The sequence below is a fragment of the Camelus dromedarius genome, chromosome 10, assembly GCF_036321535.1.
Source record: "Camelus dromedarius isolate mCamDro1 chromosome 10, mCamDro1.pat, whole genome shotgun sequence".
Lineage (NCBI taxonomy): Eukaryota > Metazoa > Chordata > Mammalia > Artiodactyla > Camelidae > Camelus > Camelus dromedarius.
Window position 1 is genome coordinate 77,029,251 of NC_087445.1, and position 23,648 is coordinate 77,052,898.

The following is a 23,648-nucleotide window of genomic DNA, read 5'->3' on the forward strand; positions in this document are numbered from 1 at the left end:
TCACCAGGCTGGGTGTCGCACAGGTCAGGATGCAGACCCTGCACCCCAGCACAACACACAAGCAGGCGGAGGCCAGGGGAGCTGCGAGCCCAGCGGGGAGCCCCCGGCCCACTGTGCTTGACGACGCAGAGACCGGGGCCGGAGAGGAAGTGAGGCGCTGGCAGAGCAGCCGGGACAGCATCCGGCTAGGACCAGGGCTGGGACAGCTCCTCAGAACTGGGGGTCCCTGGGGCAGCACAGCCCTCTGACCACCCAGGAAGAAGGACGAAGCGCACGTGGTTCGGTGGCCGAGACCTGAGCCGTCACCGGCCAGCGCCAGGGCGTCCAGGCCCCCAGGGCCGTGCAGCCCAGCTCGGGACAGACGGCATCCTGCAGTGTCAGACTGCCAAGCCAGGGAGCTGAGCCACCAAGGGGTCAGACCACGTGGGAGGTCGGTGTCAGAGGCCTGCTCCTCTCCCAGACTCAGACTGCCCGGGTGCGGCCCCAGGAGAGCTGGCCTCCCAGACTCCCCAGGAGGAGCAGAGCATGGGGAACCTTGCCCCCGGCCCCAGATGTCCTCTTTTCTCCTGCTCAGAGTTTCGGGGGCTGGCGGCCCTCTCCTGCTGCCCCAGTGCAGCCTGGGGTTCCCAGCAGCACGCAGGGTGCCTGTGCGGGGGCAGTGTCTGTGACTAACATGAACACCCCAGCTTGGCTCTGACCTGAAAATTCACGGAGAGGGTCCCTGGGCCCCCTCCTGAAATCTCTGCTTCTTCCTAAAAGGGGCCTCCATGCCCGGCATCAGACACATCGGGGGATGGAGAGACTGAGGCCCCGGTCTGGGGGGTCTGGGGCTCTGTGGACGCCCGGAGGGCCCCCCCCCGCAGGACACAGCCCTGCTCTGCCCCCGCCCAAGCTGTAGCCCAGCTCCTCAGAGCCCACTGCGGCCTGAGGGCGACCCCTGGCGGCCACCGGGGACATTCCCACAGAAGCGGGCCAGGACTGGTCCCACCGCGGGCGGGAGATTCCTCTGTCCTGGAGCCCCGCCCAGCGGGGCCCACAGCAGCGCCCAGGCCGAGTGAGCTGCATTGCGGCAAACGCGTCCATGAACGGGGAGCCCTATGCCAAGGGGCCCGCCCCAGCTCCCCATCCTCGCCACCACTAGGTCCACTAGCGGCCAGCCTGGGGGCCAGAGGGAAGCCAGGCTTGTCCAGGGCAGGGACGAGGCTCCAGGACCCGCTTTGCTGGGGTCCGACTCTAAACAAGGTCCATCTGGCCTTCCACTCTCCCCACACCCAGCCCTCCGGCGCCCGTCTGAACTACCTGTGTTTCCGGGCACCCCCTTCTCCCCCTCATCCCTTCTCTGCCACCCTTCAGATACCTCAGAAGACCCTTCAGACGTGGCCTCTGCTAGGCAGCCTCCCTGGTCCACAGGCCAGGAGCCCCAGTGGCCCCTGGGCTAGCCCCCTAGGGGCCCCGTCAGACTGCTTTGAAATAAATACGTCTACTTACTGGTCTGTACCCTCCCCCCAGCTCACCTGGGCAAGAGCTAGGTCCTCATCTCTGTTAGGGCCCCAGTTTCTAGAACAGGGCCTGGAGCACAGAGCCTACCCAGTCAATGATGGGGGCGGTTAGATGGATTAATACATGTATGGATGACGAACAAATGGAGGAGTGGGTGACGGGAGAGACGAATGGGTAGAGGGAGTGACGGATGGCTGGATACAAGGATGGACAGATGAATGGATGGATAAACAGATGAACTGATGGACGAACGGATGAGGGGCTGGAGGGAGGAAAGGATGAACGGGTGGAGAACGGTGAGACGGACAAAAGGAAGGAAATGAATGGGGGGACTATGGATGGAGGGGAGGGAAAGAGAAGCGGTCAGTGACAAGGTGACAGGAAGGTACCAGCCACCAGCACAGGAGAGGGGAGAGGACAGGGGGCATGCAGGCCCCCCACCCCGCACCTCCCTTGGCAGAGGCGCCTCCAGGGCTCCCGGGAGGCTCTGAGGGCCGGGAAGCGAAGCGTGCCCTCCCAGACTGGCACCCAGGGCGTGTCTGGGAGCAGGTGAGCACTCAGGGGTTCCCAGAGACACCTGGGGCGCAGAGCACGGCCAAAGCCAGACTGGCCGCACCACGCAGGACAGGCTCGGGCGCCAGTGGGAAGCCACACGGCGAGGCCCGGGGGCCAGCGCCCTCGGCGGGGCCTGTGCTGCCACTGCTTTCTCACATCACTCGACACAGCCGGGGCCACGTGCCCATTTCACAGGTGAGGACACTGATGCTCAGGGAGGTGAGGGAACCCACGCGGGTCATGCCACCTGTAAGTGCTGGGGTTCAGGGCCAGGTCCCCACCGTGCCTGGGACCACCCACTCACCTGGATCCCCTCAATGCGCTCGGTGACGACATAGGCGTGGTGCATGGCCACCAGCGGGACCTTGACTCCAGCCATCTGGCCCACGGCGCCCGCCCACACTCCTGCGGGCAGAACACAGACAGCTCAGCTCTGCTGACACCTGGCGGGGCTGCCAGCTGGGTGGGCACTGGGCACCTCTGCAGGCCTGTCTGCAGTGACTCCCCCAGGTCACCCCTGGGCCCCCCTCCCTAAGAAAGGACAGTTTAGAGAGTAGCCAGCGTGGCCGCTCGGGAGCCAGGAGGAAGGCCATTCCCACCTGCACAGTTGACCACGCAGGGCGTCTGGACGGAGCCGTGCTCTGTCTCCACGGCCGCGACCCGCCGCACCCCAAAATCATCCGTCCGCACACGGATGCCGGTCACCGGGCAGTTCTCGATGACCTGGGAGCGAAAGGAGCTGCTGCCAAAGCCACGAGGGCTCCTTGACCCTCTCATCACCCCCAGTCCAGATGGACCCCGGACCCCTGCTTTTCCTCGGGCAGACTTCACGTGACACCGTCAAGGAAGCTGTGTGACCACAGGACGGAAACTAAGCCCAACATTGCTTGACTTGGAGAACTTATCCCCAGATACAGGGGCTTTTTGTAAAGTGACTTAAAAACAAAAAGGAGGGCTCGTGCGGCTGACAGGAGCTTGCAATCTGCTCTGGTGTAAGGGCGCACACCGGTGCCGCCTGGCTCCCTTCCGACGGCAGACGGGGCCTCACGGGGAGGCTCCGGCAGTGAAACCGGAAGGGCAACACTGAGCGCCTCTGGGGGTTCTCCTTTCTTCTTTTTTGCTCATTTATCTTTTCTAATTTTTCCCACAACTCTGTGTGTATTTGAGACAAAAGAAAGTTAAAATTACAGGAAATGATTTTAGGCAGGTTCTCTTGTCCAGCAGGGCCAGACTCAGGGAAGGGAGGAGAGCCGGCATCGCAGGCAGACCCGAGGGCGGCCGGCCTTCGCAGGAGCGGGTTCGAAGGCTCAGAGGCCCCACCTGGCTCAAGGTCTCCCCGCAGAGAGAACGCACCTGTTCTCTGGCCTTCTGCTCTCTGGGCTCTTGGGAGGACTGGGCTGGGAGCCGGGGACGCGGGGTTGGGCAGCCATCGCACCTGCGCTCCCCGGGCAGTGGCGGCCCTGGCGAGGGTGGAGCAGGTGCCGGCGGGGTCCATGGTACCGTCGTGCGGCACGTACAGGGTCCCGAAGAGGTCGTCCACATTCATCAGCGGATACAGTGCCTTGGTCTCTGCCGGGCTCAGCACGTGAGACTCCACGCCGTAGGCCTTGCCCAGCTAGGGGGACGTGGAGAAAAGTAACTGAGTCCTCGGGGAGCAGGCCCCCTCCCCCCGCTCCCCTCCCACCTGGGCCTCCAAGGCTCAGCTCTGACCCTGCCAGGGAGCCTTAGCCAGCCGCAGTGCCCCGTGGCCCGTCTCGCAGGCCAGCTGCACCGGAGGGTAAGGAGCACGGGGAAGTGCTGGAAGTAGGCTCGGCCCACCCCGCCTTCTCCATCCAGCAGTGACACGGGCCCTGTGACCCGGGGCCAGCTGCTCAATGGCACCTGGTGAATGGGGTGATAATGGTCTATGTGCTTGGCACCTCTAAACAGCTTACAATGATAATAAGGACCTATTAGGTAAAAGAAATAGAAATAACCGCCACAGGGGTAATATTTTGAGCTTGAAGACCAGGTTTGCTGGTCAGACCAGCTCCCCAGAGACCAACGTGGCCCTCTGCCCCCCCAGCCACGACCCCGGGTGACAGGCCACACCCCCAACACATTGTTTGGCCCAAGGGCAGCCAATCAAGTGTGCCCAGGCATCCGCCCATCAGGACAGGCTCCGCCCAACTAGAGAGAGCTGAGCCAATCAGATTCTCTCTCTGAGTGTCGAGAATAAAAAGTGGCAGAGACTTCACTCAGCAGCACCAGAACTTGAGCTGAAAGGCTGGCTGCCACCTTTGTACGCCTCCATCCCAGCTGACGGGTGAGCAAGCGGAAGGAGGGGGCAGAAAGGGGCCACCTCCCAACCCCAACAACCCGCCCGTTCTAAGGAAGCCGCTCCTGGGGTGTGCGACTCTGCCGTTCATCGGTCTCCCTGAGCACCGAGCACGGCAATCACCCCGCTTTACTGGGCCTCTCCCGCCTCTGAGGCTCAGTAAACCGCGGTCCGCTTCAGAGGTGAGCAGGCAGAGGCTGAGGCAGAGTCGCCTGTCCCAGGTGGCCCAGCCAGCAGGGGCAGCTCCAGGGCTTGAGCCCAGACCTGCGGGCCCCTCCCGGCGCCCCCACCCCCGCAGGTGCCCCCGACCCCCGCAGGTGCCCCCCACCCCCGCAGGTGCGCCCGACCCCCGCAGGTGCACACCCACCCCGGCAGGTGCACACCCACCGACATGAGCCTCTTGTACTCATCCAGGCGCTGCCGGTTGGACGCTATAAACAGGCCCCCGTTCTGGATCCAGCCTGTGTGCAGCCCCGTCTCCTCCTCCAGGTCGCGGCTCACCACGCGCCTCGTGTGGGCCAGGAGCTCCACCTCCACGTCACTGGGCCGCAGCTGCCACAGCAGGCCTGGCCGGGGAGGGGCCGGGCGCCGTCAGCCCCAGCACGGCCGCGCTGCCCGGCTTCTCCCCGCAGGCCAGGCTCCCGAATATCAGGCAGCGGGCCCCAGAATTTCTCTGCAGGCCATGGGGAGCCCCGAGAGGTCCGTGAGCAGGAGGTGACAGGGTCAAAGCTGAGTTTTAGGACGGCCTCCCAGCCCTTGGGCAGCGAACACAGAGTGACAACGTCAAAGGCTGCCATTTATCGAGCACCGACTATGCACCGAGCCCTGGGCTGAGCCTGTCACAGGGTAACCGGGCAGCCTGTGAGGCAGCCATGACTATTTTATAGAGATGTTAAGGTGGCACCAAATGGTTCTGTGCCCAAGATTACAGGGCAGGTGATGATGGGGCCAGGACCCGACCCAGGACCGGCTGAAGCCCAAAGGCAGCCTCTTCACCCACAAAGCTGCTCCCTTCAGAGCTGAGGTGGGAGGGTGGGACGGCAGGGGCAGGGGTGGGCGGGGTTGGCGGTGACCACTCTCAAGACACATGGTGCCTGAACCTCCTTCCGACCCCACGTGCAGGGACCGCAGATTCGTAGTGGGGTCTCGGCCAGAGAGGGAATGTTTTCCCCCACAGATACCAGCAAATGTAGCCCAGGGTTAAGGTGGCAGGTTGGCTGCCCTGGGGACATGCCACTGGAGGTGCTTAATACATGCCCACTGGCCAGTTGGATGAGAATCATCGGTGCGTCTGTGCCCAAGGAGGACTCTGCTCTGTGCCACCCTAATGGCCCCTTCCCCGCCCGTCCTCTGCACCCTGTGGGCGCCCCTCATCCCGGGCGGTCCCACCCAGGGAAGTGGCCTCTGCTCGTTAAGCAGACAGCTTCCCAGGCTCTCAGCTCTGGTCTCAGCGACACCCTCCGGGGTCCCCCAGGCCATGTCTGGCCCTCCTCCCCCCACAGCTCTCCAGGGACTCAGGGGGCACGCAGGGCCCCCAGCCTGTCCATCTCCAGACAGACCCCGTGCCTTTCCTCTGTGTCATTCCCCTCCAGCTCAGCTGCCTCTCCTAAGTGGTGGGTTGTCAACCCAGAACAGGGCCCTCGCTGCATCCGGCCCCTCCCGTGCCCGCCTGCTCCCGCCCCTACCCGCCGTGTGCCAGGTGGTCCCGGAGGTCAGCCGCTCCCGCTCCAGCAGCACCGCCCCGCTCACGCCCAGCTTGGCCAGGTGGTACAGGGTCTGGCAGCCCAGACTGCCCCCGCCGATGACCACCACGCTGGCTGTGCTGGGCAGGGGCCTGCTTGGGCCTCGGGCCGCCGCCGAGGGGTCCTGAGCCCCCTTCAGAGTCCGCTGGTACGGTACGCTCTTCTCGATGGTAGGGCCCGCCCCACTGGCCAGGGGTCGCAGCCCTGGGCCCTGGGCAGGGCTCCGGCGCAGACATGGGGCGGCCACACGCAGGGCTCGGCTCAGCGAGGCCATGAGGACTCGACTCCTGCACCGCAGGGAGCTGGGGAGAGAGTCAGCGCTGGCTGGGGTGCAGAGGGGCGCCGCGGGTGCTGCGCCGAGAGAGAGCCTAGGGCACCGTGTCCCCGTGTTGTCACACTCCAACCTCCCTCCCGCCGCCCACCCACAGCGTGTGTGCACACGTGTGTTTGTCCAGCCCACGTGTACTGAGGGCCTCGTACGCACCAGGCTCCGGCTAAGCCCGGGGAGACCACGGTGGGGACAGAAGGTGGGGCGGTGTGCGTGGTGGTGCAGGGCCGCAGGGTGGGTGTCGGGGAGCTATGAGGCAGGCAGGGACACCCAACCCTCCAGCCTGTATCCAACACATCATCCAAAGGAAGTCCCATCTCAACAACAGACAAAAGTGACTTCTGCCTCGTTGGCCTCTCAGCCCTTTGGAACCCAAGGCAGAAGGTGAGCGAGCTGTGGGGTCCGGGCCTCCCGGCTCCCTCAGGCCGTCTAGGAATCCAAGTAGGGGCTCGGAGGACGGGTAACCAGCCTCCCTCCTCCTCAGGGACCTCCCAGACCTCCCCAGCCAGAAAGCCTCAAATTTGTCAGAGAAGGTGACAGGGAACCCACTTTCTAAGGAGACAAGGTGCGGGAGAGCTGTCTCCCTGGGGGCAGGAGGAGCACGGGGAGGAGGGGAAGCCTCAGAGGGGCTCCTGGACTCATCTGTGGGATCAGCAGGACAAGTAAGAGGGGTTCAGCTGTGGTTGAGGTCCTGAGGGGGTCGAGCCGAGACTGGTATCAATTAGCCAATTAAGAAAGCCAGCTTCCTGGGGGAGGGTGTAGCTCAAGAGATAGAGCGCATGCTCAGCCTGCACGAGGTCCTGGGTTCAATCCCCAGCACCTCCTCCAAATGTAAATAAATAAACCTAATTATCTCCCCCTCATAAAGCAAGCAAAAAAAAAAAAAGTGAAGAAAAAAGTCAACTTCCATTTCCAAGCGTGTCCGTGCCAAGCCACGTTCTCTTTGCTCTGACTTGAAGATGACTGTTGTCCCCATTGCACAGAGTGGGGAGACTGAGGCCCAAGGAGGCAGGCTGTCCTGCCCACTTCTGCAGATATCACAGGGCCTGGTTTGGGGGAGGGGAGGCTGGGGGGAACCACTGCCACCCCATTTCCCACCCTCACCAGTGGGCACTGCTCGCCCCCTCAAGCCTGCAGCCACCACGGGTTGTGGGTGAGGGGCTCAGCTCTCAGGCTGGTCAGGACTGCCCTGCCCTGCACACCAGTGACCCCCTCCTAGGAGGTGGGGGCAGAGGAGGGAGCAGGGAGGGGTGATTTGAGAGGCTTCGGGGATGAGGGGTTGGCGGTTGGGCCCTGGCACCCCGGTCCCTCTGTCACCTCTGCCCCACTTCCAACAGCCCACCTGCCTTTCAGGGAGGGGCACCCCACAAGGGTCTGTACTCACCTTTCTTCCCTGGATCTCCTTAATCTTCCGGGAGCCCCGGGAGTGGTGTCCTGCTGGTGGAAAGTCGGCATCACGAGTTGTCCGGAAGGCTTTCCGAGGCCGGGCATCTGCCCCGCAGCCCGCGCTGCCCGGCCCCCGGCTGCCCAGCCTCCTCCCTCCCTCCCACCACCCCAGCGTGAGCGCTGTGGCCAGGGGGCCGCCATGTGCCCCTTCCCGCCCGCCGGCCAGGCCCGCTGGGGCTGGGGGTGGGGGCTGGCACGGCCCCAGCAGGGGCCGCCCAGGGCCCTCCCGCCAGGGCAGCGGCTTCCACATTAACCTGCCCTGCTGCCCCCTCCAACTCTCTCCCGCCCGAGTCAACAGCCTGGCCATTCTCAGCCTGGCAGTGCTTGGGGTCAGAAAGACGGGCGGGGCCTCAAGCCATTAAGCAGGGGGCCCAGAGGAGCCCTCCTCACGGGCTGTAGGCCGGAGGGGTTGGTGGACGAGAGCTCCTGGCACAGCTCACTGGGAGGAGGGCAGAGAGGGTGCCCAGGTCCCCTGCCACCCACAGAGTATCCCATGGTCATGCCCACCCAGCCCGAGGGTCACCGCAGCCAGAGGCAAGGGACGTCCCTGCCTGTCCCAACCCCCCTGGCTTGGGAAAGGGCCCGGGCCCTGCCCCTCCCAAAGGGCATACCTCCAGGCAGCCACAGCCTCCCTTGGCCCCGAGTGCCGGCCGCTGCCTGGCCCAGTGGCTGCAGTGGAGCAGCCACCTCCTTCCTTCCAGGCAGCAGCCGAGCAGGAGCCCGGGCCACCCCCGCCCCCGCCCGCGCCCCCCCCCCACCGCTCCGCCAGCCCCTGTCCCGCCCACCCCGGGGCAGGAGGCACCGCCCACCGCCGGGGCCTCTTGGAGGCTGGCCAGGAGGCAGCCAAGTGGGCAATTCTGAGGCGGGCAGAACTGCGCTCAACCCTGGTGACGGGGCAGGTGAGCTCACGTTCTCAGCTCTAAAACAGCCATTTCGGGGTTACTGGGTGAGCCGTGCACCCCTGTCTGTGCCCGCCCTGCTCCCAACGCCGGACGGGAGCTTGGCACAGCCGGGTGGGCAGGAAGCGTTGCCAGGCCTGGGGCTCCTTGCTGGGGTGACCCAAGGCCTTAGCACGGGCCTGCCTGTCCAGCCTCAGCTGCTCATCCCAGGGAAGGGGTGCTCACGGTTGAGGGGGCCAGGGCCCAGAGAGGGGAGTCAGCTTGCCTCGAGTCACACAGCAAGCTAGTGGGGAATCAGGCCAGAATCTGCAGTCTGCCCCTGGGGCTAGGGCATCTGGTCTGCACTCAGGCAGAGGACACCCAGAGGAGATCTGGGGAGGATAAGGGCATTCGCCTCTGGCTGTGCAGAGTCAGAACGCGTGCCGGTGTGGAATAGGGCCTCCTCTCCCCGCGGGAGCAAAGCGGTGGGCAGCTGACAACTTGGGAACGCTGGCTGCCAGGTCAGGGGGCGGTGACGGCGACAGGACCGCTGTTCCTATTACCAGACAGACACCTGTGCTCTTATTCCCGCCGAGGCTGTCCAGCCGTCTCGTTGCCAGTTTATCTGTCCTGTGCATTTACTGAGCACCTACTGTAAGCAGAGCACTGCTGAGAGTCCGAGACAACTACGACCCAGCCCCTGCCCTTGAGGGGCTCAGGGTCCAGAAGGAAGACAGAGGCCAGGAGGGGTGGGGTGGCCATAGGCTGGCTGTGACGGGGCCGCTTCTGAGCAAGCTGTCTCTCCTTCCAGCAGGAACCCAGGAGGGCCTCTCGGAGGAGGTGACCTGGGCTCTTGCCTGCCTGTGTGCTGCTGCCATTGTCAGTCCCCGTCCTTGGGGTAGAGATTGTCACTCACTCCCCTGGCCCCTCTGGAAGAGGGCTGACTCCCCAGCATGAGGCTTCCTGGGGCGGTGCGGGGGCCCAGGGCAGGAGGACACCAGCCTGGTCGCTCAGCTGACGGCAGGCCTGGCCCGGCAGCCAGGAGCAGGGCTGCCCTCCCTGGAGGGGGTGAAGGACAGGCCGAGAGGGCTAGGAAGGAGCATGCTCACGTCCTCCTTGGAGCCCTGGACGTAGGGTGCATGGGCGAGGGACAGAGCGGTCCCCGCAGCCCCAGGACAGCAGCCGAGGCAGCCTGGAGCTCTCTTGGCCGTGGCTCAGAGACAAGCAGCTGTTGCAAAATCGTCCTAAGCAGGCGGGCAGCACAGTCCACCTGGACTTCGGACAAGGGGTGATGGCTGGAAGGCTAGGCCTGCCTGTGGATCAGCTTTGCAGGGTTTGTCATCGATCTGGCCCTGCTCGGGTCTGGGAGAGGTGGATGGGCCGCCCCATCTCGGCACAGCTTCGGGGTGGGGGGGCGGCACAGCTCGGGAAGTGGCCGGGCTCCAGCCATGGATGCCGAGACAGGGTCCTGCCGCATCCTGCTGTACTGTCTGGGCAGTGTCCCCTCACCAAGCCTGTTTCCCCATTTGGGAAGTAGGGCCTATAACCCCTGCTCTGTCAGTTTCAGGGAAGTTTTCTAAGTTTTTCTGCACGTTATTACCTTTTCGTGCACTTTGTAGAAAACAACGGTGCAAACCAGTCATAGTCGACTCCAGGCCCGCAAATCCAGGCAGGCCCGTGGGGGACTCGCCCCGGCCCGCTTGGCCTGGACACACCCGGGCCAGCCCTGAGATGCCTCCTTCTGGCTCAGGCTGGCCTCCTCCTCAGCCTGGCCAGCCCTCCACCCCCACCTGCTGGCTGGGCTCCCGGGGCAGAGGGAGGTGTCTGCAGGCTGCCCTAGGACTGGGCAGGGGCCCAGGGTGGAGCAGGGGCCGGGCAGGGGGAGGGGCTCCCCTTGGAGCTCTGCCCGTGGCCCGTCAGGACACTGACAGTTCAGCACCACCTGCCGAGCGCTGACCAGCCGCCCGGTACCCAGCCCCAGCCACCCCACCGCGGCGCAGCCAGCAGCACCTGGGGGCGGGGCCGGCAGCTGCTGAGGGTGTCCTGTCATCTCAAGGGAGGGAGGGACCACCGCTGCTCATCGTAGGGATGAGAAAGCAGGCGGAACACAGCAGGGGCGCCGGACCTGGGCAGCTCATGGTCCAGGGAAGTTTCCAGAACAATTTTTTTAAATTGAAGTATAGTCAGTTTACAACGTTGTGTCAATTTCTGGTGTGCAGCACAGAACAGCTTTTGAGGGTTGCATTTGCACCGCCAAGATTTTATCTTTCCCAAAAGAACCTTAAAAGATAGAACAACATTGACTTCGTGCAATCACCCCCTTTCATCATCTGGGAGGAAGTGCTGGGCCCTCCGAGGCGGGTGGGCACCCCTCCCCCAGCACCCGCACACCGAGGGCAGGTGGGAACGGCCGGGGCGGGGGTTGGGGGGGCTGCAGCCACCCGGGCATACACACAGCAGGTGTGGGCAGCTTCAGGCCGGGGCCCCAGACTCCCACTTTACTCCGTCATTTGTTTCCAATGTTCTGATTGAAACAAATGTGGGGATGGAACTGTCACTCTGGCTACAGAGCCCCTGCAGGCTGGGCCAGCGCCAAGAGCCCAAGGAGGCGGGGCCTTCGCAGGAAACATCGCCCCCTAGTGGCCACAGGTGAGCATGACACCCCAGGAGAGCGGGACCCAGAGAAGGCGACACAGACAGGGGACTGAGACCGTCCTCCAGGAGGGAACCTGCAGACAGGCGGGGAGGCGGAGCCCCACGGGGACCGACAGCCCGGGCTCCGTCCGGCCTTCCCCTGGCAGGGAGCTCCCTTACTGATTACCGTCGGCTCCGGCTGTTGCTGTGAGCAGTGTCTGGGATGGGTCCGCTTCTCCCCGTAATTCTGTTTTTATTTTATGTGTTTTGAGACTATGTTGCCAGGTGTATTAATCTCCAGGATTGTCACAGCTTATTGTTAAACTGTTAGTGAACCTCCTTCTCTAGGGGCTGCTGCTGGACGTGTAACGTGGGCTCTCCAGGTGGGCAGAGTTGGCTGATTACTGTGGTGTAAATGCTCCCTCGGGGGCCGATTTCAAGGTACCAACAAGGATGTCACCGAACACGGATGTGGGAAGAGGCCCCCCCGTCAGCTCCTGTGAGCTGGCACCAGCCGGCCCCAACGAGGGTCCCAGTGCACCGCTATCTTCACGTGTAGGGACACTTTCTGCCTCCATTGCATCCCGTCTGGTACCGCAGGGTTACACTCGCTTCCTTTGGCGTCTGCCTGGCGCACCTTTTCCCGTCACTTGCCTTCACTCTTCCTGTGACGTGATGTCTCACGTTTGTCCAGAACATTCCTATTTGAATGTGACGAAATCTGTGTTCCCCACGGTTGGCGATGACAGCGTCTCGCTGGAGCTGCAGGGCAGAGCGTGGGGCCTGGCAAACCAAGGCTCTCACCTGGCCAGGTGCGACCCGACCCCGGGAGCACAGCGATCTGTCCCTTTTCTGCTGAACGTACTGGACTCACTAACGAGGGAGGAAAGACAAATGCACCCTCGTGGGTGTGTTGGTGAGAAATCGGTTTAGAGGTGATGTCAGCAAGAGGTTTTTGTCTCCTAAGAAATAAAATTAATTGGACCAGTGCAGGGAACTACATCAATAGCTTGTAATAACCTGTAATGAAAAGAATACGACAAAGGATATAGACAGATACACACACACACACACACACACACATCTGAATCACCCCTGTGCGTCAGAAACGAACACAACATTGTGAATTCTAAGTTGGACCAAAAAGTCCTCAGGGCAGTGGAAGTAGAAACCTGTTCTCTCCCTGTGTGGGTGTTTTTTCCCGCATATGAACCGAAATCTAATGACTAAGGTATAGCCTGCTTGTGTGAATGGACTGAGGGTCATTGAGAAGCCTTGTTCTTCATGTGAATCAGGTTAACCATCACCAGGACACACCTGTGGGGGACTAACCGCCTCTCTCCGCCAAGCCGACCCCTCATGGCCATGCAGTTTTTGAGGCAAAGGCTGCTACTCCCCTCCTCCGCCATCCACCCGTCTCCCCTTCTTCCTTCTTCCTTCTTCCATGGTGATTGGAACCTGAATGAAGACTACATTTCCCAGCCTCCTTTGCAGCCAGGCGAGGCCATATGACCAAGTTATGGCCAAAGGGAGATGGTGAGTGAAGGTGTCCTTTAAGACAGAGGCCGTGCGGCTTCCCTGCCCCTTCTCCTTTCTATTGGCTGGAATGTGGATTCAGGGGCTGGAGCTGGAGCCACATCTTGGACCATGAGGTGAGCTCAGGAGGCCACCTCAGGGGACCACAAAACCAGAAACACTTGGGTCCCCGACACTGTGAGTCCAGTCCCAGCCCTGGGTCACTACCCAGACTCTCAGTTGAGGAAGAAATAACTGTCCCTCTTCTTATGGGCTGCCCCTCACTCACGGCAGGACTGTGACCCTAAGCAAAGCTTGCACTGGTGTGGAGCTGCAGGGAACGGAGGCCAGGGGTCTGGCACAGCCATCTGTGCTGCGGCCCCGGTAGCGCCCACGTCCAGACGTGGCATTAGTCACCCAGGGACGATCCAGGTGAACAAGGTCCCGCGCAGACCTTGTGTGAATGCACGGGTTCTCTTTTTTTAGGGAAACTAAAGGATTAAAGCTAAACCGCTAAATCAATTCTACTTCGATTTTTTTTAAAAAAAGAACTTTTCTAATAAACATTTTGACGGACACTAGAAATTTAAAATAAATATATCGTTAAGGGAAATAAATACATCAACTTGTAACTAAGGAACAGGGGTCTGAGTTAACCCAAAATGTTGTCAAGTCTCAGCAGGAGAGCGGCCCGCCGCTGCGCCCTCCCCCCGCGGTGGCAGGAGTCACCGTGAGAAGCCACCGGGATCGGAGCTGTAGTTTTAAAACCCTGTAATTTGTGCACATTTAATACATTTGTAATTTTCTACTTGGAAAAAATTACATTTTAAATAGATAATTTGAAAATGCTTAATGGAGACATGAAACTTTTGTTCCAGGAATCAAGGCTTGTCCCAGCCTGGAGGGATGACGACATGTGAGAAGCGAGCCCGCCGCCAGCCCTTTGCTGTCACACACGGCGGCGGCAAGGGCGCCGGCTTCGGTTCAAGTTCAGCCTCAGCATGACCCTACAAGTTTTGCTGTGGAGTATTTTTATCAAATTTAAATTTAAAAAATGAATTCGAGGTGCTTTATAATTCCATTATAATCTATTTTTTGATTATTAATTATTTAGATGTTTCTTAATTTGCAAACATACGGAAATTTCCTGTAAATTTTTAATTTTGGACTTCTGACGTCACTCATTTTGCTTTGAAAACTGTCCCACGTGAGTTAACACAGCTGTGTCAGTTTCCTTTTGGAATATCATTTTTCAACCTTTTACTCTCAACTTTTTATGCTTTATAGTTTAGAGGTATCTTTTGTAGAACACACACACACACACACACACACGGAGAGACTGATTTTAAGCATCTAGTCTGACGCTCTTCCTGTCAGTTACTTCACACTTTTAGTTGCTGTATTCGGCCCACTTACCTTATTGAAAATCCTGGTGTGTTTACCTCCACCACATTGTTTGTGTTATACATTTGTTCTGTCCCGTCCGTTTCTTTTTTCTTTTCGTTCCTCCTTCCATATTCCGATGCAACTTTTCCCTCTGCAAGTTTATACGTTGTATTGCTTTTCTGATCTTCTAGTGTTACCCTAGGAATTTTAGCAGGCACACTTCGGTTACTGTGGCGAAACCCCCCAAGGTGACCCCCGTGAGTCACACCCTCCTCTCGAGTGCAGGTGGGAGCTGTGACAACGGCGATGGGTCTACTCCCCTGATCGTGCTTCAGCAGACTGAAGGGAGAGAGTCTCTTGAGCAGCCACACTGCGAGGCAGCCACGTGTCAAGGAACTGCGGGCGGGTGCGCGCCGAGAGCCATCCCCGGCTGACCGCTGGCAGGAAGCCGGCCCTCAGTCACACGACTGCCAGGAAGTGAACGCTGCCAACAGCCTAGGTGAGCGTGGAAGTGAGCTCATCCCCGGCTAAATCTCCGGACGAGAGCGCAGCCCGGCTCACACCTGGGCTGCGACCTTGGGAGACCCTGAGCGGAGGGGCCAGCTGAGCTGACCCAGAGAAACTGCGAGATAATAGATGTGTATTGTTTAAACATGCAGTGATTTGTTACCAGCGACAGAAAACAAATAGTTACCCAAACTAGGAAGTACTAGGTGTTCTCTGGGCCTCACTGCTGCTGTAAAATCATTACAAAGTTGTTTTATTAAAACGAACCTTTCTGTTCTCCACGGATGTTTTAAGATCTTCCCTTTGTCTTCAGCGCCCCAGTCTCCCCGAGCCGATTCTAGACTGCGTGTGTGTGTGGTTTTTTTAACCCTCCTTGGCATTCTTCGGGTCCGTGAATCTCTGGACTGGTGAGCTTCATCAGTTCTGGAAGATGGCTAGCCAGCGTTCCTCAAATACTGCCCCTCCTCCGCGCTGTATTTCCTCTCCTTCTGAGTCTGTCTGGAGGAGATGCACGTTGCACCTGCTCGGTCTTCATTTGTTTAATCTCTGCGTTACCAGTGACGTCATGAGGACTATTTTCCAGCTCACTAACTCCTTCTCTGACCACGTCTCATCCGACCCACCCACTGTAATTACAATTTTTTTGGTAAAAAGGGCTGTTTGAAAATGGCATCACCAGTGGGCTTCTCTCTTCTTTCAGACAGAGAGCTTGCACCGAGAGTCAGCTTTCCATGGGACCCCCAACTCCATTCTGTCCAGGGCTACCACTTCCCCTGCACCCCAAGACTTCCAGGGCCGGGGCAGCAGGCATTCCCCAGACCACGCCCATGAGCAGCTGGAACCCACGTCGCTTGCTGGTACTTCTCCCTCTGACAAGGCCATTCCTTGCGCTCCTGCTACGGGGACGCAGAGTCAGAGGTGAAGGTGACAGTGTCCCTCTGGAATGCAAACACACTGTGCCCGGCAGCGGCCCGGGCCTCTCTGCTGGCCGCGCGTATGCCCCACGACAACTTTCTTCCTCGGCCCCCGCCGCGCGATGCTGTGTGCGCAGCCTGAGCCCGGCTGCCGAGGGTTCCGGTCCATACCTCGCAGGCCTTCCCAGCTTCCTCGCCCATAGCTTCTCGCTCTTTCCGCACGCTTCCCGTCCCTCCGAGTCTGTCTTTAAGCTCCCTTATTTTGTTCTCCGCTTGTGGGTCTGGTGCAGCAGCCTGTGGGTTTTGTTGGCTCTTATTTCCTTGTGTGATCTGTGCTTTTGGACAAGGAGTGTGTGTTTCTTGGAACTTTCCCTCGGGGAACTCTTTGAGGTTGAAACTTGGAAGCAGATTCTTCCAGAGACATTTGCGCTTCCTTTTCCCCCCGGCACCCAGGAGCGTCAGCCACCTGGGGTCCCACTTCACACTCAGCGCCCCGGCCTTTCAGACCCGCAGGAAGTGCAAATGCAGGCGGCGCCTACTGAGGCGCCAAGTTACAGCCCCTCCTTTCCTAGGGCTGACGTCACAGGGCGCCACACCTCGCAGCTCCGGAGCCCAGGGGCCAAGAGCAGGGCGTCCGAGGGCTGGCCGCCTCCGCGGGCCCTGAGGGGCCGTGCTCCCGCCTCTGCCCCGGCCTCCGGCGCTGCGCTGGCCGGGGGATGCACCCCCCAAATCCGCCGCCCTCCTCACCGGCCCTTCTCCCTGCGTGCGTGTCTGCCCCTGGACCCACAGCTCCCTTTTGGTAAAGATACCCGTCACGCTGGTTTGGGGCCCACCCTGATGACCTCACCTTAGCATGGCTACACCTGCGAGGACCCTCTTTTCAAACAGGCACATGCACAGGCGTCAGGGGCTAGGACTTCAACACAGCTTCCTGGGAGGGACACGGTTCGACCCGTAACACAGATTCTCAGGGAAGCTTTTGTTTTTTCTTTCCACCCATCGTCAAGGTCCAAGGAAAAGGCTTCTCCTTGCTGTCTCGTGGTGGCTGTGGTGGCGAGGTCCACTGGCGTCCCAGCTTTTAAACAGGGCACATCTATTAGACTTGGTGCTCTGGGGGCGCAGTGCTGGGCTTCACCCCGCCGCCCCCACACCCGGCCAGGCTCCGCACCCGGTAGAGCTCACCCACCTGGGCACGCACCCACGAGCAGAGACCGCTGACCTCTCTGGACTCCCGCCCTCACCTACCTTCTGGCCTCTGTGTGTTGCTTGTTACCAGCTCTGATGAAATCAGAACTATTTCCCCACCGATTCTGTTGTGTTTACAAGGAAGACCGGTTAGAGCATCTAATCTGCTGCTGTAGGCAGGATGATGGCCCCCCAGAGGGACCGTCCACATCCTAACCTCTGGCACCTGTGGCTGCATGACCTCTCGTGGCAAATGTGATGAAAGCTAAGGACCTTGAGATGGGAGGGGTTTCCTGGATGATCTGGGTGGGGCCAGTCTAATCACACGAGAGCCTTTCCCAGCTGTGGTCAGAGGGAGACAGATGTGACGACAGAAGGGTCGGAGATGCCAACTGTGTCTCTTTGAAGATGGAGGAAGGGCCCACGGTCCATGGAAGGACCGGCAGCTTCTGGAAGCTGGAAAGGCAAGGAAGTGGATTCTCCCCCAGAGCCTCCAGAGAGACACACCCGGGCCGCACCTCGGGTTCAGCCCAGGGGGACCCGCTCGGGACTCCTGTAACCGACAGGGCGGGAGGACCAGTGTGTGCTGCTCTGGGCCTCTGTTTATGGAAATTTTGTCCAGCAGCAACAGACCAGCCCACGCACGTCCTGCTGGAGACGGACACCACGCCTCTTCTCTCCGGACACACTCGTCACCTCCGCCCCGGCCGCCGTGCTCAGAGGACGCTGCTTCCTCCTCTCAACGCTTCCGCTCAACTCCACCCGCTTTTCGTTCATTACCTCATCTCTCTGAGCGCTGATCTTTGTGCTCTTCAGCGTCCTCACACCTCCATCCGTTTTCAGGTTCTAAGACATCTCTTGACTTTTACCTGGAAAAGATGAGAAAGGTAGTGCGCCCACATGGCCTCCTACCTTTTGGCTTTTTCTCTTTCCAGCTACCTTTCCTGAAATCGTTTCTACTCTCGTTATTATCTCGTTACCAGGTGCTGTAACCAAACCTTCCCCTCGGTCAAGGCTGGTTCCTGCACTTATTCACCCCCAAACCCGCGGTGTGGCTTTCCCACTCACCTGGCTCAAATGCGGCCTCAGGTTTGCTCATTTCTCTGCACAAGCGGCGTCTTCGCGCACAGCGGCCCCTGAGGTCTGAGGGCTGGGAACTGCCTGCCTGCCAACTTACATCTCAGCGACTCTGTGAGCATAAACCCCGGGGCCCCTCTTTCTTTTCAGGAGGACTTTGTGGCACCGAATGTGCCCGGGTGACATCTAAGGCAAACGCAAATGACTCCTTGTAAGGCACTCAATCTTTTGCTTGCTGCCCAGTGGATTTTTCATCTTATCTTCGAAGTCAAGGGTTAACCATTCTGTGTTGATTTGTCCCGGAGTGTGCAGTGCCTTTTCATTCCTTTGTTTCTGGAATGGTAAAAACACATGAAAACATTTGTCCTGGCCCATGATTTTGGTTTTACCCACGTGTTATCCACGTGTCCGTGATGGGGGAGTTCTCTGAGATCTCGGCTTTATGCAGGGCCCAGTCTGGCTGCTGGCTTCCGGGGACCCGGGCTAATGCCGCGGGTGTTAGAATCCCAGTTCTCACCCCAGACGGCCCAAGAGCCCAGAGGCTGCCCTGGTGGCGGCTCCTGCCTCTACTCTGCTCCATGTCTCTCCTTCTTCCGAGCCCAGGCTCGCACTCGGCGTTTCCCGCGGCGTTCCTGAGTTGGTGGCGGAGGACTAGGGGTGGAGGGGGATGTCCACGTCACCTCAGAAGATAGGCTGTTTCCATCTTTCATCCAAGAAGTGTTTCTGAAATTCTGGACACAGCAGCCTCCAGGCTGGCCCTGCCCTCCGGGAACTCACAGGTGTCAGAATTAAGGGGCACGATGCTCGCTGCCCTCTGAGAGCCCAGCTCCGATCTGCTTCCCAGCAGCCGAGGGGCAGCCCTGGGCAGGCAGGCCCCTCCTCCCTGCTGGGCCTCCCCCGGCCACACGCAGGCCTGAGGCTTCCCACCCTTTCCTGTCCGGGCCTCACAGCAGGTGGGGCGCCCTCCCCCGAAGCCCCAGCCCCTGGTGCCCCCAGATCCGCCTGCAGCTGCCCCTCAGGCCTCCACAGCTCTCTGCTTCCCGGCCTGGGGCTTCCGCCAGAGCTGCCCAAGCTCGCTCAGCCCTTGCTCAGGGCAGCCGAGTGCTGATGCAGGAGCTGGTCAGCAAGGTCCAGGCTTTTCCTTCCCCCCATGCGTGGACGCGAGAACGCAGAACTGGAGGCCGGCTCTCAGGGGAGGTGGTGTTGGGACAACTGGGCCTCTCAGGCCTGAGAAGTTCCCTGGGGTGCGGGGGTCGGGGGTGACCCTCCCATCTGGTTCTCAGGGGCACCAGCTTGAGTCAGGCGCTGGGGCTCCGGGTCCTTGAGACCAGGGCCGGGGGCAAGCTCCAAGGCTCTCCACCTGTGTTGCCTCAAACATCTGCACTCACCTCCCTTGTCCGTAACTAAAACTGACATCTGCCGAGCGCCAGATGTACACCCAGCTCCAAGGCTCCCTTGACCTTCACCACCCTAAGGTGGACCTGTCTTCTCAGTAATAGGACCCAACATTCTCCAGGCTGTGCACCCAACCCAGGTCCTGTATCTCTAGCCTCTAGTGCAACCAGGGGTGGTCAGGAGGGGAAGGGGAAATGCTGCACCAAATTCCACTTCTAGCCATGGACTCAATGGCAGGAGCTCCAGCAGCCACCTTGGACCACGAAGCAACTATGAGGGAAGTGCAGGCTGAAGATGAGAGGAGTCTGGAGTGGGGGTGGGCTCCAAGCCACCCTGGACCACTGCCTCTGGACTGCTTCTCCATCGGGGAGCAAGCCGTCTTTACCACACTATTCTGATTTTCTCTATCATAAGCCACAGACCCACCCTCTGGAGAGCCTATTTTTATCTCCAACATGTATATATAAACAAATAGGTTCAGGAGTTCAAGGACATATCCAAGTGTCAGGGCTGGGGTCTGAGTCCCACCCAAACGGGAAGACAGTGACGCCGCCTCAGCAGCTGCTGGAGGAGTCACAGGACCTGCACGGGGGGGCCCGTGGCACGGGGCCAGCCTGGAGCTGCCTGGTCGGTGGCCTGGCATCATTGTGCTGTCCGGACCCCCAACCTGTGCTGGGGCTGAGCCACCCCAAGCCCCACATCTGACCCAGGCCACTGTCCCCTGGGCCAACAGCATCCCCACAGGGAAGACCCTGCTGGACACAGGAATCCGGCCACCCTCTCCCCCCCACCACGAAAGACCAGTCACTCTTGCAGAAAAGAATTCGGGTTTATTTGCAGTAAAAACCGTGGTCTGAAAAAACCTATTGGCAAATGTACAGTCTGTATTCCATTTGGGGTCACCACCAGCTGCAGGACCCCCAGATCCCTGACCCGCATGCATCGGGCTCCTAAGTGTTCACAGCTAATCTCAGGCCCCGGGTCCGCAGCCCCCCTGAGGGCATCCCGTCTCCTGGTCTCCTGCCAAAACCACCCGGACCCCAGCCTCCACCCAGCCCTCCTCTCCGCCCGCACCCTGCAGTGCAAAACCAAAGCAAACCGAATCCAGGTTTCAGAACAAACAAAAACAAAACAAAACATTCACAAGAACCAGGGTTCCAAATCAGGTTTTCTCAGTGTTGTTACCATGACACCTTGTTTCATGATGATCTCAAATATACGTTAATCTCTTGTCTGATAAAATCTCTTCCTTCTTATTCACAGATAGAAAATGGGAGCTTTGGATGAAATAATCACAAGCCTTTTTCCCCCCTTAAAAAGCAAACAAGCCAAACCAAAAACGAAACAAAACAAAACCCAACAACAAAAACCAAAGCCAAAACCTTTCTGACAACCGTAAACACAAGAGGCAGGCCGCCTTCCTCCTCTCCCGTCCCGGGCTCACGGCCGGGCCAACCGGGCAAGGTCGGGCGCAAAGTGCTGGCTGCGCCCCAATGACAGGGGTTCAGGCCTGCTCTCTCCGGGGAAAAGTCTTCCTTCCCCTTCTTCCCCCACGGCCCCCAAACGCAGTCCTGTCACCCTCACTTCCAAGCCGTCACTGGCTGCCTCCCCTCCTCCTTGCTACTCTCGGACCCCTCCCCATCTCCTCCCCACACCAGGATGCTGGCTGGGTGAGCGACTCAGGAGAACCCCCGGCCGCAGAGAGGCCACCAGCGCCCAGGCCGGCAAGATCCAGCCCTCACGACACCCAGTCTCGTGCAGCTGATCGAAGGGAGAAGGCGAGCCACAGAGCCCGGGTCTCACTGCAGCTTTGGCGCGGAGCTCGGAGGAGACAGGGTCACTAGGTCTCATGCAACGTCCGGGCAGAGGGAACAGGGTCAGAGGTCAAGGGCCAGGAGGAGTGAGGAGGGGGAGTTCAGGGGGTGGAGCCACCCCCAAGAGCACTTATTTCGGCTGGCCACGGTCCCGTTTTGTGGGCGGCAGGAGCCCTTGGAAGAAAAACTTGCCAAGGCTAGAACCAACATCTGTGCAAAGGCTGGGGAGACCCTCAGGGGCCACCTTGCAGGACACGGGAGGCCCAGAGGGCCCGCCTGCCTGGGAGCAGTGGGGAGCCTCCTCCAGGGGAGGCGGGTGAGCAGCAGAGGCCGAGCGAGGGGGAACCCCGCTTTCTTCCCCGCCCACATCAGGGTTACAAAGGCCGCAGCCACTTGGCAGCAGGACAGGACAGACACACCAAGGACGCGGGGCAAAGGGCAGTACCACTGACTGGGGGCAGGGTCGGCGACGTCCCTCTGGCTCCCCCGAGAGCGCGGCCTGCCCCGGGGGCCTCCGCACGCCCCCGGTGCAGACGTCCGTGGGGGGTCGGGGGCCGCACAGGCCCTCACCACGCTCTCCTCCTCCGTACCACGCACAGCTGGGGCCGGGCAGGGGCCGCAGCCTGGCTGCAGTCCCTTCTGCCTCTCAAGGCCTGAAGCCTCCCCCTGGGAGCAGCAGGAAGCAGGAGGGCTGAGGGTCCAGAGCCTGAGCAGGAGGGGCCAGGGGAAGGTCCCCTCTGCAGTCCCCAGCCCTCCCCCACCAGCATCTGCTATTCAGACCTAGGCTCCCGAGGGCCATCTCAACGGGACAGGAGCAAGGCGTGCTCTGGCCTCAGCGGTCACCCAGCACCTGGCTCGGGTGCCACTGGTGCTCCCTCTCCTCAGCACACTGGTGGTGGCAGGCAAGCAGGGCTGGCCTGGATCCCCTCTATGTACAAGCAGCGTACCCAGGACAGGCCGCCTGGGGCAGGCTGATGGCAGGACCGTCCACGTGCAGGACTTCGAGCACCCCCTCCCCCACGGGCTGTGGAAGGCTGCAAGGTTGGCGGGCAACTCCCCTCCGAGTCACGGGCTAGAGGCAGACTTCAGAGCTGGAGCAACTCCTCCGAGAAAGTCCGCAAGTCCCGGCCGCACACTTGCTGTCACTGGACGCCCTCCTCTTCTACGTACGTTGAAGGAAACCAGCCGATCTGAAAAAGACGGCGGACTCACGTAAGCACGTGCGTGTGCGCGTGCGCGTGCCTGCAGGTGTTCCAAGGTGAGGCCAAGCCGGGGCTTGTGGAGGCTGGGGAGCCTTAAGAGGCCGGTGTTCTAAGGCAGGTCCGCCCCAAGAGAGGCCCCGGCGAAGAGGCTGAGAGCCTGGTGGGGCCGCAGCGCCGGGGCAGGGGTCACTCTGAAATGCGCCAGCCCTGGGCAGTTTAAGATGACCTGCCCCCCTCAATGGCTGCCAACTGGAAAAAGTTAAACCCTCTCTGGAGGCAAGTAAGGTCATCTACGGCTTCTGCGGTGTTTCAGACGCAAGCTCAGCGCCAGCGAGGACCAAGGGCAAGAGCGCAAGAGAGAGTGCGGACCACGGAAGCCAGCCGGCAGGGCGTCCAGACGTCGGAGCCACCCGTCCGGACAGGTAAATAGCGCTAACCCGTGTGCTGCAGAAAGCTGACGGAAAAGCAGAGAATTTCACCTGAGAGCTGAAACCAGAAATCAAATAGAAATCCTAGACCTGGAAGATACAATGACTGAAATTACTGAAAGGATTTAAGAGCCGATGAGACAAAGCAGAAAAGACGAACAAACTGGAGTAAAAAATAGCTAGATGGAAATCCAGAGACAGTAAATGGAAGACACGTAACAGCGTAAACAACACAGAGGCCGTGGTGAAGACGACCCCGCATCCACGCGGACTGAGCCCCAAAGGGAGAAAAGAGGGACAGGAGCAGACGCGGCCTCTGAAGAAATCTCCCAAGCTGATGCAGGACACCAAGCCGCACGCTCCAGAATCTCCGCGAACCTCGGACGGAACAGACGCGGAGAAGAGCGCGCCAGGCGCACGGTAACAAAACGATGAGAAACAAAGGCTTGTTTTTTCCAGCACAGAGCCTGGAGGGGAGTCGCGCAGACACTTCCTGCAAAGGGGCCCCAGTAAGAACGTGGACTGACTCTTCCACGGAAATGACGGGGGCCTGGTGACCACGGAGTGACATCCTCAAAGTGCTGAAATGAAAGGTCTTCCCGCCTGGCATTCTAAAGCCAGTAAAAACGCCCTTCAAAAGTGAACTCGATACAACTGCTCACAAGAAGGAAGCAGGCCTCACTGGGGAGACGACTGACTCCTGGGAGACAGCGACGAAGGGGAGCAGAGAAAGCGTTTCCCCGCAGCAGGAGGCCCGCTAACACGTCTACGGGAAGTAACGGGGAGTCAGCACCGTCCACGCCGACAGAGGTAACTGGAGAGGCG

General features: G+C 60.3%; 2 protein-coding genes and 1 long non-coding RNA gene across 11 annotated transcripts in view; 1 reads left to right on the forward strand and 2 right to left on the reverse strand.

Moving 5' to 3' along the window:
- SARDH (sarcosine dehydrogenase) overlaps nucleotides 1-8,606 on the reverse strand; it is a 63,140-nt gene extending 54,534 nt beyond the window's left edge. Inside the window, exons 1-7 of one of the 3 annotated variants that reach the window (XM_031450910.2) lie at nucleotides 8,500-8,606; nucleotides 7,827-7,876; nucleotides 6,058-6,416; nucleotides 4,760-4,938; nucleotides 3,491-3,670; nucleotides 2,655-2,778; nucleotides 2,360-2,460 (exon numbers count right to left, since the gene is read on the reverse strand). In XM_031450910.2, the coding sequence (XP_031306770.1) occupies nucleotides 2,360-2,460; nucleotides 2,655-2,778; nucleotides 3,491-3,670; nucleotides 4,760-4,938; nucleotides 6,058-6,388 (915 nt within the window). In that variant the 5' untranslated portion in view covers nucleotides 6,389-6,416; nucleotides 7,827-7,876; nucleotides 8,500-8,606. Of the gene's footprint in view, nucleotides 1-2,359; nucleotides 2,461-2,654; nucleotides 2,779-3,490; nucleotides 3,671-4,759; nucleotides 4,939-6,057; nucleotides 6,417-7,826; nucleotides 7,925-8,499 lie in introns of those variants that run through there. The other 2 variants (XM_031450911.2, XM_064490736.1) reach the window with 2 other exon arrangements.
- Nucleotides 8,607-8,732: 126 nt separating this feature from the next.
- Nucleotides 8,733-15,089, forward strand: LOC116152766 (uncharacterized). Of its 2 annotated transcripts, XR_010382849.1 has the most exons (3): nucleotides 8,733-8,787; nucleotides 12,696-12,936; nucleotides 13,794-15,089. It is a non-coding gene; the product is annotated as an uncharacterized LOC116152766 (long non-coding RNA). The 2 variants fall into 2 exon arrangements; XR_010382848.1 differs by lacking the exon at nucleotides 8,733-8,787 and having other exon boundaries at nucleotides 11,235-12,936.
- Nucleotides 15,090-20,189: 5,100 nt separating this feature from the next.
- VAV2 (vav guanine nucleotide exchange factor 2) overlaps nucleotides 20,190-23,648 on the reverse strand; it is a 167,944-nt gene continuing 164,485 nt past the window's right edge. For all 6 annotated transcript variants that reach the window (XM_064490738.1, XM_064490739.1, XM_064490741.1 and 3 more), the window contains one exon: nucleotides 20,190-22,383. In XM_064490738.1, coding sequence (XP_064346808.1) covers nucleotides 22,336-22,383 — 48 coding nt within the window. In that variant the 3' untranslated portion in view covers nucleotides 20,190-22,335. The remainder of the gene's footprint in view (nucleotides 22,384-23,648) is intronic.